The sequence below is a fragment of the Euprymna scolopes genome, chromosome 3, assembly GCF_053919585.1.
Source record: "Euprymna scolopes isolate OS-2025 chromosome 3, ASM5391958v1, whole genome shotgun sequence".
NCBI classification, from domain to species: Eukaryota; Metazoa; Mollusca; class Cephalopoda; order Sepiida; family Sepiolidae; genus Euprymna; species Euprymna scolopes.
The window spans coordinates 166,016,440-166,038,354 of NC_136484.1; the positions used below are offsets into that span (position 1 = coordinate 166,016,440).

At 36.0% G+C, this 21,915-nt stretch overlaps 1 protein-coding gene across 2 annotated transcripts in view; it reads left to right on the top strand.

Moving 5' to 3' along the window:
* Window positions 1-19,531, top strand: part of LOC145260201 (protein dachsous-like) — a 610,187-nt gene extending 590,656 nt beyond the window's left edge. For both annotated transcript variants that reach the window (XM_080118031.1, XM_080118027.1), the window contains exons 17-20: window positions 6,068-6,249; window positions 11,342-11,576; window positions 13,958-14,129; window positions 16,786-19,531. In XM_080118031.1, the coding sequence (XP_079974157.1) occupies window positions 6,068-6,249; window positions 11,342-11,576; window positions 13,958-14,129; window positions 16,786-19,402 (3,206 nt within the window). In that variant the 3' untranslated portion in view covers window positions 19,403-19,531. The remainder of the gene's footprint in view (window positions 1-6,067; window positions 6,250-11,341; window positions 11,577-13,957; window positions 14,130-16,785) is intronic.
* Window positions 19,532-21,915: the final 2,384 nt, after the last annotated feature.

Sequence of the window (21,915 nt, forward strand, 5' to 3'; positions counted from 1 at the left end):
GCGCTTAGATATGGTGACTTTGCCGGCCATTCCACGTCTCTCCTTAATGATCTCAAACGCCCAGAAATATTTCCCTTAACACTCCACCATCGTTTATATAGAAAGTGTTACAATAATTGATGTGGAAAATGAAAACTGCTTTCAACTGAGACCTGCCTGTCTCACCCATATCACTTATACGGTACCTACTTCAAGGAGATATTCTAATTGTGAGGTCATCGGCATCAGTCACAAGGAAGTGAAATTTCTGCATCTTTATAAACAATATTAACTACCGAAGAGTACTCAATTCGTTTTAATAGTGAGATTTGCAGCATCATATCGTTATAGTTTTTCCTTAATTGTTCATATATATATATATATATATATATATATATATATATATAATACTGGCTGTCCTGACCCGGATTTGCCCAAGTATATACTTGTATTATTATTTTGCAAGAAATTTTTTAAAAATTAATTTGCGTCTTTGCATGTCCAAAATGTTTTTTTCTTTTTAACGCTGAACTATAATAGACATAGTACGGGTAAAAATGAATTCTCCAAACAAATTTAACAGAATTATGCCCCTCTTATCAAGATGAAAATCATGATATGACACTAAACCTTATGTATTGAATCCTTAATATAATTTTCATCAAAAATACATGCATATGATTCTAAAAAATGTCTAAAATGTAAGGCTTAATCTGAAGGAGTCTTAAGAAGAAAGTAAAATTCATGGAAACTTGCTTAATTAGTATCTAATAAACATTGATCAAATCCAAGTATGCCAGATTCCTTTAGAAAATGAAACAAAACATCAGGTCACTGAGAAAAAAAAGGATAAGTAGCTTTCGCTTCTTTTCAAACAACTTGCGTTAATGAAAAAAATGTTCTCTCTCTCTCTCTCTATCTATCTATATATATATATATATATATATATATATATATATATGAGAGAGAGCATTCTTTCATTAACGCAAGTTGTTTGAATAGAAGCGAAAGCTATTTATCCTTTTTTTTCTCGGTGACCTGATGTCGATCATCATATATATATATATATATATATATATATATATATATATTATATCTAATGATGATAGACTCTCCCATGGATTTCGACGAATGAGCTTCTGCCACAACAACCCAGTTGCTCAGAAATCCACATAGCTGATTTGTTTATAGTGATGAAGGCTTTTGTAGAACCAACCACACTTATGGTATTACTGCTAACCTTTGTTGGTGCAGATAGCTGCCACAGGACAAAGTATGCAGTAGACCACAGGTTTTTACATCAGTTACCTTCTCTGAGATGCAGAGTGCATCTCTTCCATTGAATTAATACCCCCCCCCTGTACCAACCTGGAAATTTCTATAACTAGGTGTGGTACATACAGCGTCTAGCCTTCCCAAATGGTTGCCCATCTGGGTCTGGCCAGGTTTAACCTTGCTTAACTTCAGAGAGTCGGTATGTCAACAGGATTGTGCCATATATATATATATATGAACAAATGATTAATAAAACATGATATTACTTCACTTGTAAATATTAACTCTTTAATATTTATAATATATAATTTATCATTTTGATTACCTTGGTAAACTTATTGTAATTTATATATATAGCGGCACTGATGAGTTGTGATACAACGAAACAGGACTGTATGTCGATGACTAAAATATATTTTATATAGCTCCCCTCCTTGGGTTGAGCACTATCGTAAATAATCTCACTCACTACTTAATTTGGCTGAAAAATGCGAAGCTCGCGGTTTGTTTACAAACAAACGTTTGAGCACTTTACGAGTGGCGGACAGATGTTTATTTAAATAGACATTCGGACAAATTAGTTAGGGCACCGCTTCCATGGTCGAGGGGTAGAACTGCCGACTGTCATCACGACGGTTCTAGGTTCGATCCTCGGCTTGGGGTAGGTGCTAGTCTAGATACAACGAAACAGGACTGTATGTCGATGACTAAATATATATTTTATATATATATACAGATCAAGTATATTGTTAAAAATAAAGACGGAGCTTACTAACCATTTAGAACGTTGCTCATCAGAGTTAAGTCGAGGTTAGGACGGAGTTAAAATAATATCGAACGGAGATTATAGCAAAAGGGAGATTTTTCTTATTGTTTTCAAAGACGAGGGTCTCAAAAACTTAATCTAAATGGGTTTTAGAATCTTCAGATGGAAGGGCGAATTACTTAGGAGAATGAGTCGATGCTGAAACCAGAGGCAGAGCAACGTTTTATTTTGTTTTTTTTTTAGTTTTTTTTTACAAGGTATTCACACACACACACACATATATATATATATATATATATATATATATATATATATATATATATATATATATATATATATATATATATATGCCACTGTTATTAGCCCATTTCATAAGGATAATTTTTACGTTTCAATATCGGTGAAGGTGAAACTATGCTTCAGGTAAAAACAGAAAATTTGGAAATTGTCTTTGACCTTTAATAATGCAATATTCTTTCACATTGTGTTAACAGCACGAATCGAATGTCATCCACCTCATTTTCCAAACGACGCCATTGCTTCATCTCTCTTGCAATTATCTAAAGCAATTAATTTCCTCCTCCTCCTACACTATGCTTCCTATGACATAAGGTTATAAATTTAGGCAACCAACAATTATTCTCTCTTATACACATTTACTGAACCCTTCTCTAGGTGAAGGTATAATTTTTTCTTTAAATATCAACTGATATTTTGAAAGTTCGCGGCAAAACGTTTTTAAAAATTCCAGCCAGTTGATCGATTTTGCAGCGATGGTCTTAATGGATAAATTTTAAGGCTCTTTAAAAAATATTTTATAGTGGTCTATGGTGATAATCTGTCCCCTAAAATATACATATTGTTTGGATTATTCAACCCAATTTTCTTATCTTCAGAGTTATTTTCACAACGTTTCAGTCGATCTAACCTCCGACCATCATCAGGTCTATCTTGTCAAACTCCCAAATCTGTACTGAATTTTGCATGGAACTCTTTATTTCATCCACGGGGATAGCCTGCTCTAATTCCGTCAGCCATGACTGAGTAGAAGTACTAAGTAATTTGCAATTGTATTCCGAGTATCGCCTGCACTGACTTGAACCTCCAAATGTTTCAGATACAACTAAATATTACCAGGTATCTTAATCGTTGTTACCGTTCTTTCATAAACCTAAGCCGTATTTTTGATCAACCATAAAATGAAAGTGACGTTCTGCTAAAGTCTTTATATAAATAGTGATAAAAAAAACAAAGCAAAACACAAAAAGAAAGAAAAAATACATCTGGTTTATATAGATGTAAAATATACTCCTGAATACTCGTAGTTTACATATACAAACAATATATTTTAAACGGTATGCAAAGTGATATTTTCCCCTATTTTACTTCGTGGAATAAGCTAATAAACAAAAACTATAAAACCTTTTTTTTCCTAATTTGTTATTAATAGGGACATGGCAACAGCATATTCTTTTCGTTGTTTTGACTCTCGAGTGTGTATCCGTTGATATCTTATATGCTTTTATATAGAGTGATGTGGTTCTCGGTTGATTAACTGTGTCTGATATATTCTGGAGTCAAAACAACGATAAAAACATTCTGTTGCTATAGCCCTGGTCATCATCTATTTATATGTGTTAAAGTTCTATAAAAAATATTTCCAATCATCTTTTCGTTTAGATATTTAATCCATTCACTGGTAACTGTTTTCATTATGATAGTCTGAGTTAAATCCTTTTACTACTTCCAGCATCACTGAGTTTTAATATTTTGTGAGTGTACCTAGATTTTTGACACACCGCAGTTGAACTGTATGGAAGCTCAACGATGTAATCATTTATATTTTCTTATGTTAATATATTTTTATCTCCCTCACTCGGCAGGACGATTTGATATAATGGTTAGAAAGTGGGATTGGAGCCAGCGCCCCAGAGAAGGATCATTCTGGCCTGCAGAAAATTGCCTGAGCAACTCTGTCAGCATTCCTTGGTGGGAGTTCCTTAAGCGATTAACTCTATCTCAAGGAGAGAAGGCAAATTGTGCGCTTTGATATCATAGAAATGCATAGGATCAACAGCATATCACAGGCAACAGGAAAAATACCATTTCAGAAATGATATAGAATTTGGCTCTGACGGAAGAATTTATATCAAGAATTTTGCCTGAAAATATTGGTTTCCTCAATTTTTACAGGATACGTGTCAAGCCATTAATATATATATAAAATAAAGAAAAATGCTATGTCTGAATTCCAATTTATTAAACTAATGAAAACAGTTTGAATAACTATAATAAAAATGCGGTTTAGTTTACCTTCATACATTTTTAGCACAAGTTAGAATGATATATACAGGGTGTCCCAAAAAGTTTGACGTAATTTTAAATGCTAATATCTGGGAAGCTACTCAGTGTATCTTAACGAAACTGTACAAACTTTATGTGGAACATAAGGTTTATTAACATTTCAAAGAAAAAAAAAAACAGATTTGTAAATTATATGAGCACTGTCTGTGACTCGGCACACGTAAAGTCGGTGATCAAATTGCCAAAATTATTGGACTACGAAATGACGTCAAGTTTCTTGGAACACCCTGTACTTTTAACCGTTCTTAAGCGTCCTAACTGGCGTTTCCAAAGGGCAAACAACTCTGGTCTGAAAATGCTCCCTAGTATAAGTCTGTAATTGCATTTAAGAAAGGGAAGTAATGCTATATACTTTTAACGGATTTTGTGTCATAACTGGCATTTGTATATATATATATATTGTGGGGGTTTTTGGGGTTTTTTTGTGTTTTTTAAATAGAACTGAATTATTTAGACTACGGTTCATATCAATACCCTGATGCTGATGATTAGTTTTGTTTGACAATAGTGTACTTTTATAAGGACCTTGATATGATCTTAAGACATCCATTGATGAAGCCGCATTTGGGGCTGTGGGGAATATGGAGTTGCTCCTTAGTAATTACTAGCCTGGGTGCCCAGCGTTGCCAGAGTGTTTGAAGGTGTGTGTTGAGCAAAAAGAAAAAATTGGTAGTAGGCAGGCAGGCTCGAACCCGTGACGCGAAGGTGGAAAAGAAAGTGAAAAAAATCTGACGTCTTGCCACTAATCGATGATGCAACTGGAAGTTTAAAGCATTCAAATTTAACCTAGTCAATCAAAAACAAAAGATGACTTGCAGAAATGGCATTCATTCCTTCCATGAAAGCAAATTAGATACAAGGTCGTTTTTAATGTGGGGGGGGCAGCTATTCCAAAAAAGGGGCACTCTGGCATTATCCAAATAAATAGTAATCTTCTCAGTATGAAGGGCTTCCTCTACACTGACCCAGGATCAATTACAGAACAGATACTGCGGAATCTAACTAATGCGAGAATCCTGATGCAAAAAGCCTTTTGTGGACAAAAACAAACGCTCATGCCCATTTTTCCCTTTATGTAATAGATTACTTATTGCTCGCAGGATCACTTTGACCCGAAGTGGTAATGTCTATTAGAGCATCTGGTGCTATCAGATGAAACTGTCTGAAAATATTGATTTCCTGAAGAAAAATACACCAAACATTTATGTTTTTACCTTTCCTTTTCCAGTACTCAATCATGTTCTGCAAAGTAAAAAAAAAAAAAAAATTTTTACAAACCAAACTGAATAAATATTGGAAGAGATAAAGAATTCTAACTATAATTATTTCTAAGATTAATGTATTTGACATTAAATAACTCAAAAATGGTTGATATACCGTAAAACAGCAAACTAACCAACTTTGATTCAAGTGCCATTTAAAAGCTAGGAATAAAATCTTTTGTCTGCCTCCCACCTACCAAAATTTATGATGCTTATAAAATAGTATCTAACCTTTTTAGTATATCTTTTTAAATACTGGAGTTCAAATTCATTTGTGTGTTATACATTTTTAAATGTTATTTGTACAATAATGTCATTTCTTGTTATTTCTGGAATTCTTTAATATCCTTGCCTTTTATTCTATTAAAATCATCAATTCTTTTTTTTTTTTTTTTTTTTTTTTTTTCACTTGCTTTTCAAGGTACTGAGGTTGGCTCTGTCATTGCTATGGTAACTGCAAACGTTGCTGATCTGAATCCAGCTCTCAGTTATAATATTAGCTCTGCTGAAGGCATGTTCAACATTGACCACTTGACTGGAGAGGTCACTCTGGCTCAGCCATTAGACTATGAGAATAGAAAAGAATATTTCCCTAACATTACAGTAAGTATGAAACTTGTTTTAACATTTAGCTCTGAAATTGTTTTGCATCAAAACCTACCCGCTTTTCAATTGTTAGTACCCGAATTTTAAAATTTTAAATCTAAAAAAAAAAAAAAATCTGGTATTACGTCGTCAGACTAAGTATACAGGTTTCCTGACGTAAAACGCACTGAACATCAATGTTATTGTTTTTTTTCTCTCCTCTCCTCTCTCTATTCCTCTCCTCTCTCTATTCCTCTCCTCTCTCTATTCCTCTGCTCTCTCTATTCCTCTGCTCTCTCTATTCCTCTGCTCTCTCTATTCCTCTGCTCTCTCTATTCCTCTGCTCTCTCTATTCCTCTGCTCTCTCTATTCCTCTGCTCTCTCTATTCCTCTCTCCCCTCTGTATTCCTCTCTCCCCTCTGTATTCCTCTCTCCTCTCTGTATTCCTCTCTCCTCTCTGTATTCCTCTCTCCTCTCTGTATTCCTCTCTCCTCTCTGTATTCCTCTCTCCTCTCTGTATTCCTCTCTCCTCTCTGTATTCCTCTCTCCTCTCTGTATTCCTCTCTCCTCTCTGTATTCCTCTCTCCTCTCTGTATTCCTCTCTCCTCTCTGTATTCCTCTCTCCTCTCTGTATTCCTCTCTCCTCTCTGTATTCCTCTCTCCTCTCTGTATTCCTCTCTCCTCTCTGTATTCCTCTCTCCTCTCTGTATTCCTCTCTCCTCTCTGTATTCCTCTCCGCTCTCTGTATTTCTCTCTCTATTCCTCTCTCCTCTCTATTCCTTTCTCCTCTCTCTCCTCCTCTCTCTATTCCTCTCTCTATTCCTCTCTCTATTCCTCTCTCTATTCCTCTCTATTCCTCTCTCTATTCCTCTCTCTATTCCTCTCTGTATTCCTCTCTCTATTCCTCTCTGTATTCCTCTCTCTATTCCTCTCTCCTCTCTCTCCTCTCTCTCTCTCCTCTCTCTCTCCTCTCTCTATTCCTCTCCTCTCTCTATTCCTCTCCTCTCTCTATTCCCCTCCTCTCTCTATTCCTCTCCTCTCTCTATTCCTCTCCTCTCTCTATTCCTCTCCTCTCTCTATTCCTCTCTCTATTCCTCTCCTCTCCTATCTCTCTCTATTCCTCTCCTCTCCTATCTCTCTCTATTCCTCTCCTCTCCCTCTCTATTCCTCTCCTCTCCTATCTCTCTCTATTCCTCTCCTCTCCTATCTCTCTCTATTCCTCTCCTCTCCTATCTCTCTCTATTCCTCTCCTATCTATCTCTCTCTATCTCTCTCTATTCCTCTCCCATCTCTCCTCTCCCATCTCTCCTCTCCCATCTCTCCTCTCCCATCTCTCCTCTCCCATCTCTCCTCTCCCCTCTCTCCTCTCCTCTCTCTCCTCTCCTCTCTCTCCTCTCCTCTCTCTCCTCTCCTCTCTCTCCTCTCCTCTCCCTCCTATCCTCTCCCTCCTATCCTCTCCCTCCTATCCTCTCCCTCCTATCCTCTCCCTCCTCCTCTCTCCTCTCTCCTCTCCTCTCTCCTCTCTCCTCTCCTCTCTCCTCTCTCCTCTCCTCTCCCCTCTCTCCTCTCCTTCCTCTCCTCTCCTCTCCTCTCTCCTCTCTCCTCTCCTCTCTCCTCTCTCCTCTCCTCTCTCCTCTCCTCTCCTCTCTCCTCTCTCCTCTCCTCTCTCCTCTCTCCTCTCCTCTCTCCTCTCCTCTCCTCTCTCCTCTCCTCTCTCCTCTCCTCTCCTCTCTCCTCTCCTCTCCTCTCTCCTCTCTCCTCTCCTCTCCTCTCCTCTCTCCTCTCCTCTCCTCTCCTCTCCTCTCTCCTCTCCTCTCCTCTCCTCTCTCCTCTCCTCTCTCCTCTCCTCTCCTCTCTCCTCTCCTCTCCTCTCTCCTCTCCTCTCCTCTCTCCTCTCCTCTCTCCTCTCCTCTCCTCTCTCCTCTCTCCTCTCTCCTCTCTCCTCTCCTCTCTCCTCTCCTCTCTCCTCTCCTCTCTCCTCTCCTCCTCTCTCCTCTCCTCTCTCCTCTCCTCCTCTCTCCTCTCCTCTCTCCTCTCCTCCTCTCTCCTCTCCTCTCTCCTCTCCTCTCCTCCTCCTCTCTCCTCTCCTCTCCTCTCTCCTCCTCTCTCCTCTCCTCCTCCTCTCTCCTCCTCTCTCCTCTCCTCTCCTCCTCCTCTCTCCTCTCCTCCTCCTCTCTCCTCTCCTCCTCCTCTCTCCTCTCCTCTCCTCTCTCCTCTCTCCTCTCTCCTCTCCTCCTGTTTAGTCTTTTGTCTTTTCTGTCTATCTCTGTTCTCTTTTTTTGCATTTTCTTACTATCCTTTGACCTCTCTTTCTCTTCCATGATTCCCTCATCCTCGTCTGTTTCTCTCGTTTATCGTATTTTTCATTTATTATCATTCTTCTTCTCAACTTTCCTCTCATTCTGTTCCTTCTTCATCCTATGAATACTTACTTGAAGGCAATTTCTAATCTTCTCAAACACGTTTTCATGAAGTCTTTTTGAGGCAGGTTTCCTGATGTAATATTTTTCTTTACAAGTTTTTCTTTAGATTCCATAAGAACATCCACATTGCATGTGTTTGCATTTTTCCCGAAACTGTATTTAACTTTGTCAGAATTCCAGTCTCCACTAAATTGTATCAATTTCTTTACTAGTGTAAACATCTTAATTAGAAATGAACTTCCTACAATCTGAAAATTTAATTAACTTAGATGATTGCATGCTTGTAGAATTATTCCCTGCTTACAGAATAATCACTTTGAATTTATTTTTAATACCAGTTAAGTTTTTATTTAATAACAATGCAAACTAGTGGAGGATGATTACTTTTGTCTGCAGCCTCCCACCTAGCTTTATTGACAGGTATCGTGGGGTTTCCCTCTGTCAACAGTTTAGGCCAGGGGTCTCCAAAGTTGTCGAACAGAGTGAGGGATGCATATTATTGACTTTTTAGAGCTAAAAAAAAAAAAAAAAATTGAGCTGGACGTGTTTTATACTGTTTTGCTTACTAGTTTTTTTTTTGGTTTTTTTTAAATCAGGTTCTCACAAAACCTTTTTTTTTTTTTTTTTTAAATCATTTTCTGAACAAAAAGAAAAACAACCACACTATTTTCACACATTTCTATAAGAGCGCCGCAGGCCAGAATAAATATTTTGGTGAGCCAGATCAGGCCCACGAGCTGTACTTTAGAGATCCCTGGTCAAGGCTATTGTTGAGATGGCTTATTCCCTGTTGCCTTCTCCCTTTTAAGAATGGAGTTAGTTTATTGCCAATCACCTGAACTGCTCCTACCAGGAATGCTAATGGAGCTGACCAGACATTTTTGCAAGCTAGAGTGTTCTTCCTCTGCAGCACTAGATTTTCAAATCTCACTTTCTAACCCCTATATCACATCATCCCGCCACGAGGAGATAACTGCTCTGCTTTTTGTTTTGCACAGCATATCTTGCTAGCCTCTCTATTGTATTGATATTTTCATAGTTGGTCTTCGACTGAGCTCCAATCCTTGCTGTCCATCCTTTGAAAGTTATTCACAATAAGAACCTACCTGACTACAACCACAGCAGAGGATATTTCTCTCTCTCTCTCTCTCTCTCTCTGTACGAAATAGCAAGAACAACTTTCATAAACTGTTCTAGATTATCTCATTTGTGGAACAATAAAATACCACAAGTGGCTTCCCAGCCGACTACAACATAGCTACTTCCAAGTCTAATCGAAACAAATACTTGAGCCGTCCTCTTGGATAATCAATTCCTCTTAAATCTTATGCCCATTTCAGTTGTTTCCAATCAACCAATGTGTTTGCACACAATGCCAACCGACAATCTCTTTAACCGTTCTCTGTGAATGGCTTCTGAGCGATGACTCAAAAGTATTAAAAAATAACATTGTTAACATAAGTGTATGTTTAAAATATATTTAATCTATAAAACAGTGCCTATTGAAAAATCCCCTGATGGATTCTTATCCTGTATAATTGGGTAGAAAACCATCTATTATATAATGGGGGAAAAATGTATGTCTAGCTAAAACTTGAAAAATACAGAATAAGCACTCACAAAGTTATTTCCTTTTTAATTTTAGATATTATACATCCGAGGTTACAGTAATTAAAAATATTTTTAAAAGATCTATTATTCAAGGGTCAAATCGTTATATATCTTCATGTTATCAAGATGTACACACAATTTTTGTTATAATGTAGTCTGATTTCCAGCCACTAAGTAACTTTTTTCTCGCTTATTTCCCTTTACGTCAACTCCAGTTGTGTGTGTGTGTGTTTGTCCAGAGAGAGGAATGTCTTGGATGAAGAGGAGTCAGGGGTAAATAGAGAGGGATAAAATTAATGGTACACTTTTATCCCGGGCAATGTCGAGTAGCCCTGCTATATTAAATGAGGTAACATACGATCAATACATCTATTTATTTATACAATTGTAGAAGTTATGAACTTCCAATTGTGGATAAAAATCCACCCTCTATATAATGAATCATCGATAATATTTTATTCATATTAGTTAAGGTTTTTGGTATTGAATAAAAACGGCTGATTTACTGAAAAAGTTCTGCTTTATTGATAGTTTGATAACAAATTAATTTAAAGGAAAAGATTAAGTTAAATGAACGATTTAAAAACTGATTCTGGAAATTCAAAATCGCGTTTATAGGCTTTAATCATTTTAGTAGGATATCATTAATAGAAAATACTAAACATTTAAAAATAATAATGATTAGTATTAAAAACAAAAATACTATCATAAATGTGGATTTTGTTTCAATTACTTCAAGCTTTTTGCAGGTTTGGAAACGGCACTAACCCTATGCAGGTTCAACCGGCTTTCTCCAAACGAGGAAGTTCCATGGAAGTATGAAATTCACAAGCGGTCCCCAGTCCCATGTATATCCCTAATAGGAGAGATAACGATGTTTAGGTTTTTGCAACTCTTTTAAGGCGGTGTCGACGTCCTCCTACATACACCGCCTGGAATTCTCAAATTGGTCACCTATCTGGTACTGACCAGGCTCAACGTTGCTTAACTTTGGTTACCTTACGAGAACCTGTGTGTCAACATGATTATGCTGTACATTGTTGCAGGTTTACTTACTTTTAATTCCCCCTTTTCAGGTAAAAAGTGGCAATAATTACGCTACCACAAGACTGACAGTTAACGTATTGGATGAGAATGACAATGCTCCCGAGTTCAACAAACAAAGCTACCAAGTTACCGTCAAAGAGACGGCATACATCGGCAAGTCCGTCATAACAGTAACAGCGACAGATTTAGATTCTGGAAAGAATGCCGAGATCACTTACAGAATGGATATCCCAGTTCCTGAATTTTATATTGATTCCAAAAGTGGTAAGAATAATTCTTTGTACTTTATGATTATTTTTTTATCAGAAAAGAACAAAAAAGTACTTGTCTTTATAAATTATCTAGAAATGTTGCGTTTTTAATGAGAAAAATATCCAATGAAAATGATAATCAGGTTTCTGAATTTTTGAGATGAGGATTGATAATATTTATTAATCAGATTCTTTGGATTAGTATTCTCATCTAGTGTTATTTTCATGTTAAAGCCGATTTAACCTCCGCCCTTCTTCAGATATATTGTGTCCAACTCTAGAATCTTTCTGTTGAACTCTGGAATCTTCACAGAATCTCGAAAGGAACACTTTATATAAAAACTTATTGAAATTGTGTTCTTAGTTGATGTACTGATGATTGAACCTTCAATCTCTAAAAAAATGAATTTTTCTTAGTACTTTGTCTGTTAGGATTACAGACAATCCAAATGATACAGAAAATATTTGGTTTAACGTCCGTTTTACAAGTTGGCAAGTGTTGAGCAGCTTTTCGAAATTGATTTTCAAATCCATCCTCATCGTTGTTTTCCAAGTTTTCCTTGGACTTTTCCTACAAACTGACCTTGTGACCTAAACTGTTTTATATCTAGTAACAAGAACTCTAATACATCTAATTAATGTGACCATATCAACAAAGTCTCCTTTTCTGTTTCTGATTTTTTGAGATGACTGATAATTTGTATTATCTGTATTATCCAGTGGGACTCGTGGCATAACGAATAAAGTTACTAGGTAAAATTCAGTTGTAAGTAACATTCTTCTGGAGTGTTTGGTTCAATCCTCGATGCAGGCGATACTAAGAATACAATCGTAAAATATTTAAGAAATCTATCCAGTCATGGCTGACAGAAGGGAACATGCTACTCCTGTGAACTAAATTCCATTTGAAATTCTGTGCAGATTTCCGCGTTTAACAGAAAAAGTTCAATTAGATACCTGAAGAAGGTCGACGGTTACATCGTCTGAAACGTTTTGATAACCCGACATAATTCAAATGATACTAAGTCTCCTATTCGGTTCATATTTTCCTATACTGTCCAGATGTTTGGAGTAATTGTTTCTTTTTATAAGCACTATTAACTTTTTTTCTATTTTTACCCTTTGTAGCCTAAAGATTGAGCTTCGTGGTTTGGTCATTCTGTTTAGTAAACAATAGGTCTATAAAACTATATAAACAAAAGAAAAGCTTGAATTGATAAATTGATCCATGTTTTTAGTACAGGATATGTCTTTCAAAGGTGTCTGCTTATGTTCAGAAAGTTAAAGGTTAATCACTTCCAGATTAAAAAGCTACAGACTTGCTCTATTATTGTTAAATATCTAAAGCAAGTTTGACATTTACCAATGAAGTAAAAAGTTAACCGGAGATAACAATCAATGTTTTAATCAGATTTTTTTGAACTACTGTTCTCACGTAGGATGTTAGGGCTAATGTGAACTCTGACCTTCCAGTGCGTCTTGGCCATGTGGATCTATCATCATAAAATTATTAAGTAATAATCAGAAGTAAAAGTATCTCAATCCATGGTGCAATCTTCTATCTGTATAAAAGTCAAATAAGTCCAAAGATGGAGTACTGTTGGATCATCTGCAAAGTGCCTTGCAGAGCCCTCTTTCCTGCTTTGATATACCAGAAAACCAATTTCAAAATCTAGTGAATGATGTCCTCTTTACTCTACATCCTCTTTCTCAAAAAAGGAGACGTTGCTAGTCTTTCTCCACTCTATCATTTATTTCGTAACAGGTGCTCGACTGGGCTTCATTCTGTGTTTTTTTTTTCCTGTAAAAACATTAACAAAAACTTGTCTAGCTACAATCACTGTAAATAAATTCCCCTTCTCCCTTTGTGTATCTGGAACTGAGCTGAATTTTCATAAACAAAGTTTCTTTCTTAGAATTTCCAATTAATGAAATAGTTCCAAATGTAAACTTTCTGGCTGACCATAGCATTGCTACTGTCAAGTTCAATGTAAATAAATTCTTGTTGATTAATTTCTGTACTAGTTACAGTAGTGTTACAAATCCCCTCGGTGTTTCATTATTGTCTAACCCAATAACGCTTATCCTTGAGTGGTGTTTGTGTCTTGATAACTAAGAATATAATTAGAAATAATATGAATATTATGTGTAGGATCAGAACAGATACATTTTGTTCCCAGTCAGAAAGTCAATTGAAATCGTCGTTGCTTGCTTCTCCAGGAATATACTAGGCTCCCTAAAAAAATGAACAGCATTTCATCTTTAAACACGAATGTGGCCTATGCAACCGTGACCTCATTTACAATACAATGATGGACTTTTAATATATTTACAAAACCAAAAATGTTCTCTTTATTCTTTTTTATTCATGTCTAATCTTTTTTTTTCTTTTAGGCACAATCCATGTAAATCGTTCCTTGAAGTTCAACCCCAATCATTCGATCATTCAGATCGTCGTAGTTGCTGAAGATGCTGGCAATCCAAGACTTTCTGCTGTGGTTGTTGTTTATGTCCAGATAATTGCTGTCAATACTTACCCTCCAAGGTTCCTAAATACTTCGTACAGGTGAGTTAAAGTAACTGTAACCAAAGGCAGTAGAAATTATTTTTCTATGTATTTGCTTTAGTTTTTTTTTTTTTTTTTTTTTTTTTTTTTTTTACAATTTAAGCTATTGTAAGTCTTTATTGCATAAAAGTGTTTATTACTTTGAAGATTATGCAAACAATAGACCTTTTAGCCTGTTAAAAACTGGCAAAATGTATATAGCCGTTGACTTGTTACATGATTTAAGCCATACTGGCTTTCGTTAAGTGATGTCAAATAAATGTTAAAGTATTGATGACCAACACTCATGTCGCTTTATTTAAAAGCAAATATAAAAATAGAAGTTGGGGTAAATTTTTTACTTGGTTTCCGCCTTAATATTTTCCTTTAAAATGACGACTTTTACAGGTTTTAGGGCATACTGAAAACGAATTTCGGATTTGTTATCTGCAAACAAGTTTTCCTGATATTAAGCAATTTAATTTATTATAGTAAAAGTGGTGACTAATCAAGCACGCATATTTTTGGCATAATATAATATTCCATAGCTAGTTATAAATATACTGACCCAACGGGTCACAGGTATTCTAGAATTAAGATTAAAAAAAAGTTTAGAATTGAAACCATACATAATTGATATTTTGTAAATCAATTTGACGTTTCACGAATAGTATTTAAATGTACGCAAAAATGTACAATGTTTCTGACGTTTTTTAATTTTTTTTTTTTTTTTATTACATTTTCACCCCAAACAAGGCACATTGCCACTTTGTTGTAGGGGCTACTATCAAGGACATAAGCATCAGGGGTACTGTATAGGAAGTTGGGCAGCAAGATGTCTGTTCACGTTTCACTTGAACTTCTGCATGTCAGTACACTCGGGGAAGCAGGGACCCGGAAGTGAATTCCAAAGTCTAGTTTTTCTGGGGAAGAAACTACTGGAGTAAAAGGCTCTCTTGCATCTAGGGATCTCTACTGTGAAGGGGTGGGATTTATCTGCTTGTAGGGTTTGTTGAGGGTATTTACGTCGAGGGGGCACAAGTGTTTGCAGTTCGTCAGAGCATTCACCGTTAAAATACTTGTAGAACAGGCAAAGGGATGCAACATTTCGTCGATGGGACAGAGGCTGATGATAAATAATTTGGATTATTCAGACTACTGTTCTCGTCTTGAATGTTCATAATGTTGCGTGGTTTAATGGATGAAGTACTAAGTAAAATGCAGTTCTTAGTGACACTCTTCTGGAGGTTGAATTTTCAATCTTCCGTGCATGCAATACTAAGAATATGATCGCGAATTAAGACTTTTATCTGGTCGTGGCTGACGGAATGGAACTTGCTACCCACATGGGTTAAAGAAAGGGTTCCATTGAAATTCTATACGGATTCTGGGGTGCGACAAAAATTCCCAAGTTTGACAAGATGTCTGAACACGGTCGGAGTTTACATCAACCGAAACATTGTGAAAAAAAAAACTCAAGATGAAAACAGTATTCCTAATAATACAAAAATCTACACTCGCTTAGGATTCTCAAATGTTTAGATTTTAAATTGAATTTGAAAAAAAAAAAAAAAAAAAATTAATTTTTGTCAATTCTCTCAGATCTTTAGTATATGCCACTTGCATTATTTTAATGTACAGTTTACACTTTGCAGAAATTCTGCGGTTGTTTTCTTGATTGGAATAAAATAAAAAATATTTAAAAGACCAAATACTATGAAATTTGATAATATTTTAAAGATGACTTCATTCATAGTTAAAGTAAAATATTCATTTTCTTTCTACAAATTTTGGTGAGTAATTTGAAAATCTTTGCAATTGGAAAAAAAATTCAGGTGCTTTATGTTCGCTTTGATTTTTTTTTTTTCTAGAATACTCTTAATACAAAAGGATTCACGCAATGCAGTAATATAATTAATATAGCTTAAATATATATAGCGATCAATGCCTCAGTTCAGTCTCAGAATCCCATGGGCACTTCTGTAAGTGTAGCTGTGCATGTAATTGTGAGTCAATAGTTGCGCAATCCCCAACCATACCTCCCAGAATCGGCATTTCTTGGGTTAACTGGTTAGGAAAGGTCCAAGATTGACTGGAAACAATGCCGAGATAAGTGGAGAGCGCATACAGCATCTGGTATTCCCAAATGGTCACGTATTTTAATACTGACCAACGTTGCTTAAGTTCAGTGATCTGACAGGAACATGTGTCAACGTGATTATGCCGTAATATATATATATATATATATATATATATATATATATATATATACACACACACACACTAATAGCCTTACAAGATTTTAGTTTTTAATGACTATAGATCGAAGGATGTCACATTTGTATATGTCTGTAGAAATTTAAAAAAAAAACAAAAAAAACTATATCGTATAAATTGCTGTATTTACACAAACATTATTGGCTATCAATGTTTATACGTTTCAAATAAGCTGGAATGTGAAATGCTAAAATGTTCGTTTGAGTTTATTTTTTCTTTGTAACTTTGATTCTTGTTTTGTATTACATTGGACTCTTTTACTAAAAATTTCCTTCTTACTGAAATTAATCTATCCTTCACGAATCTAACACATATATATATAAAGAAAGAGAAAGTACACGCTCACACTATTTATATAAAAATCGACTCTTTTGCTAATCTTTTGTTCTTTTATTTGCAGAGTCCGCTTTGATGAAAACACAGCACGTGGTACAGTGCTGTTGGATCTGATTGGTCCAACAGATAGCAACTTGCTCAAGAAACGCAAGGTGGATTACAGAATAAAAGAGGAAACCATGCGCCATATATTCTCTTTGGGAAGACGCTCAGGAGTCATCCGTCTCAACTCTTTGCTTGACAGAGAGAAGACTGACCATTACAGTTTCACCGTTGTAGCTTCTGACGATGGCATACCACCAAAAACGTCCACTGCTCGTGTGGAAATAATAGTCGACGATATCAATGACCAGCCTCCAGTTTTTGACCAACATATGTACATTGCAACACTGAACGAGTCGTCTCCAAGCAATGTGACATTGGTCAACGTCCATGCAGTGGACAAAGACAAGGGTGAACATTCTGAGATTGAGTACTACATAACAACCGGTAATGAAGATGGCCTCTTCACGATTGACCGCTCTTCTGGAAATCTCATTATTACACCAGGCAAGCACCTGGACTATGAAAAGGCGAGTTCGCATAAGCTGGTCGTTGAGGCTATTGACTGCGCTCGCTGCAAGTGGAATATGCGACTATCCAATTTTTGCATTGTCATCATCAATGTGACGGACATTAATGAAACTCCTCCACTCTTCCCACTTCAACGTTATATAGAATTTGTTGCAGAAAACCAACCTGTAAACACACGGGTCTTCCAAGCACATGCCAATGATAAAGATGGAACGCTGTTTGGTAGAGTCGTTTATCAGATTTACGATGGAGACTATAAATCTTTTCATATTGATAGAGATACAGGGTTGGTGCGCAGTGCAGTCCAGTTTGATTATGAAGAACGCAGCCAATACACCTTCCAGCTGAAAGCTATGGACAGTGGAGGGCTTCATTCTGTAATTCCAGTCGAAGTGAATATTCTTAGTATGGACGAGTACACACCGAAATTCCTGAAATCGGAGTACACTTTCAGTATACGTGGTGATGCGGACGCTGGGGAATATGTTGGGGAAGTTGAGGCCGTAGACAAGGACCAAGGAGACGATGGACGTATAATTTACAAACTTGGTGGCACGGATGAACGATTTATGATCTCGCCATTAAATGGTAGCATCTATGTTAGAGAAAATCTGAGGGGAGGTAGCGGCAGTGAATCAAGTGTTCGAAAGCGCCGCGAGGTTCCAACAAACGATCAGGAAGAAGCACCTGTTACGAAGCAGGACAATTACGAAGATGTAACGCTGGTGATCATTGCCGGTTCTGGGAAATCAGATTCAAAAGTGAACAAGTCGCATGCAAGTATTAAAATTGACCGCGGATGTGTGGGCTGCGACAAACTTGCGATTATCGACCCGGGTAGTGGCGACAAAACTTTAATAATAATAATTGTTGTCATCCTTTTGTCTCTTATCCTCATAATTGCGTGTATTCTGTTATTCTTTGTGTACAGACGGAGATATAGGAAACGCAAACCCCGATCAGGGCCTCCCTCATTTGAGGTTCCTCCACCGGCAGCTCCGAGGAGGCTTGGTCCACCCTCCTACAGGGAAGTTGTCCGGTGTAATGGTAACCACATTGCACCATCGGAAGTGCTGTCGGACCGCTCGGGTAATTCAGCCTCCAGTGGGCGAGGCTCTGTCGAAGAAGATGAGGATGAAGAAATTCGGATGATAAATTCAAATACTTGCCTTAAAGCCCAGACTCTGTCCCGTAAGGCCAAAATGCCAGACTCCGGCATTCAGCAGGATGAAGACAGCTGCTCAGACCCTCCCATCCAAAACCATCAAGAATATTTTGCCAAACTTGGCATAGACACGTCAAGAATCCAAGCCAAAACAAAGCCTATTGCGACGGCACCACCTCTTGAAAGCTTGCACCATTATTCAGATGGTATAGGAGATCCAGAGGAGATTGACATCAACAACATTGTCTATGAGAAGCTTGGGGATATAGAGACAGATGACGAGCTGTCAATGATTGAAAACTGCCGAGATCAAGGTTTTCATGATGCTGAGCCCCATCAGGTGACTTCACTGTCTAACGTAGTGAACAGTGAAGAGGAATACAGCGGTTCCTACAACTGGGATTACTTGTTGGATTGGGGCCCACAGTACATGCCTCTTGCCGATGTGTTTGCTGAAATTGCACAACTCAAAGACGACGACACATTGAATTGCATGCCCAAAAAACAACCTATTCATACAATCCCGCAAAGATTTGTAAATAGCACATTGAATTCAAATATTCGAACTGTGCCGCCACCCATTATCACAGATGCTCCTCCTAAAACATACAATCAAGGCTCGAACTACTCTAGTCACCACCACAGTACAGCAAACGGGCCCTCTGGAAATCCGGGGTCAAGGACTAATAATGCTTCACTTCCCACGTTGCCTCGTTCACCAATTAGTCATGAGTCTTGTTTCCCCTCCCCTGCATTGACCCCATCCTTCACACCCTCCCTGTCGCCGTTGGCAACAAGGAGCCCATCCATATCCCCAGTGGTTAGCTCCCGTGGAGCTGGTAGTTCTGGACATAACACAACTGGTCGAGGACGAACGTCCATTAAGCGAGGACATCCAGGCTATATTGGTTCACCAGAATCTGAGCAAGAGATTAGAATATGAAGAATTTAAAGTTTTCTTTTCAAGGACAATGTTAATCTCTTGTTGCTAGTATCTTGACTATTGAACAAGACTGAACGATTTCATGTAATATGGGATAAATATGTCCCTCGCATGTGGTGTGTAATTGGATAACTATCTTTCTGTCTAGCTTTACTCTTCAAAGATATTTTTCTCTGGATATTTTTCTTCCTTTCTGACGTCCTCCAAGTATTCCTTCCATCTGACTTACGTTTAGCTTCTACTTAGCTTGTTACAATTGAAGAGGAAAGACTTAAGAAAGATAGTTTTATATTTAACAGAGACTGTTATTTTGAGTTAGTAATTGCTTTTACTTGCTCTGTTCAGAACAAGTTGTCTTGTTTTGCTGAGATACTGTATTACGAGTGCCCTCTTTACTGTTATATTTTTTTTTTTTTTTTTTTTTTTTTTAGAGGCACAGGTATTTTGAAGAAATCAAAAAAAAACTTTTTTTTTTAAACACTTCGAGGTCATCAGTTCTGCATATTTCTATTCTTTAAATGGAAGCATAGAAAATGGATGTTGTTAAATATGGATTTTATTTTTTTTTGTTTTTTTTTTTTCTATTCATGGGGAGAACATTTAAGAGTTAATGTTCTGATGAAATTTAAGGCTCATGTTTTACAGAATAACATGTTTGTTCTCTTAAATATTTCAAGGATGCATCTGTTTCATCCCGTGAAAATGTTCTAAAAGGAAAGACATTTTTAGTGGAACTTTTTCAGGAATTATTGCAGCAAAAAGCATCATAAAACAGTTAATTAAAACAAATATGGAAGCTAGTTACAGATAATTTCTTAAGCAAAAAAAAAAAAATCTCTAAAATAAAATTTGCATTCCTATTTTTCATCCATGAAACATGTCAAAAAGAAAAGTAGGCAACTATAATTTTAGTGAAGCCTTTTCAAAAATTATTGTTGCAGCAAAAATACCATGAACCATTGAATGAGAAATAATACAATATTGAAATAAATAATACACTGCAAACAAATACGGAAGCTAATTACAGATTTTTTATGCCATGAAAGATGAACATGTAGGCAATTTTTTTACTTTTCCAAAAATTATGGTTGCAGCAAACTTTCAATTTGTAAAACACTGAATAAGATAAAACAAAGATGAAAACTCGTTCCAAATAATTTCTTTAAAGTAAAAAGAAAAAAAAAACAAAGTTTCTAAAATAGAATTAGTAATTAAAGATAGTGTTAGCTGTTTATCAGTCAATTTTTGCTTATAAATTTTAGGTGTAATAATTTTGTGAATTAAAATCTAAACAAAGTATAGCATAACATAGCGATATATATATATATATATATATATATATATATATATATATATATATATATATCTTTAGTCTATGGTTTATCTGCTAAAATGTAATCTTTCATTTAATTAAATTTTTGATGGTCCCATCTTTTCTTCAAACATCCAAAATATTTTCTATCCTATATGGAATCAAAATGATCAAACAAATTCACAAGAATCATTTAAAATCGTTTTTATTTCTAGAAATGATTATTTTGTTCTCCCTCCTCGTACACAGATACGAAAAACAAGTAAGGATAACCATTTAATATTTCGGATAGATTTTTAAGTATTTTTTAAAATAAATTTACGAAATGGTTCGGATATAATCTAATTAATCAGCTTGCCTTTCGTCATTTGTTTTTTCGTCTTATTTTAATGAGATTTTTGCCTGCAGAATATTTTTCTTTGCTCATTTTGCATTTTATTTTTCACTGAAATACGATTTTATTTGCTGATTTAAAAAAAAAATATCGAATATGCCCAGTTTTTCTGATAAACACTCATTTAATTAGTGGATTGAAGAGGATTTCAAATTGGTAAGAAATGGGAAGAGGAATTTGAGTCATGCATTTCTTTGCAATGTATTAAAATAATAATAATAAAAAAAAGTTTGCATTTTATTGATTAAATGCTCTTTTCGTCTAATTGACCAAATCTACCTATAAGCTTTTCTGATTCAATGATTGTTGAACGCTTTTTAGGTCATTCAAAATAATCTTGAATCGTGAGGTATCAATTAGTGAATTAGATTTAATTAAATGGCGTTGATTTTAAGATGTGAGTAAAATCATATTACTAACAAAATACGATTGCCAGTGCTCCTTACTTTTTTTTTTTTTTTTAAACCAATCTGGACGTGGTGAATTGAAAAGGTTTCAAATTGGTGAGAGCTGGGGGGTAAGAGGAAGTTAAAATTCATGATGTTTTATTTAATGTATTACAAAAATAGCATATTCACATTTCATTGATTAAACGCTATTTTGTCATACGATATACCTTATTGCTTCGAATTGTTCAAATCTATTTTCTGAATCAAATCTGAATCTGATTCAATGATTCCTGAACGCTCTGTGTGGCTCAAAGAAACCTTAAATCATGAAGTGGAAATAAAAAAATAAAAGCATTTTCACATTTTATTGACGAAATGCTTTTTTATAATCTGATATGTCTAAGTATTCCTTCTAATT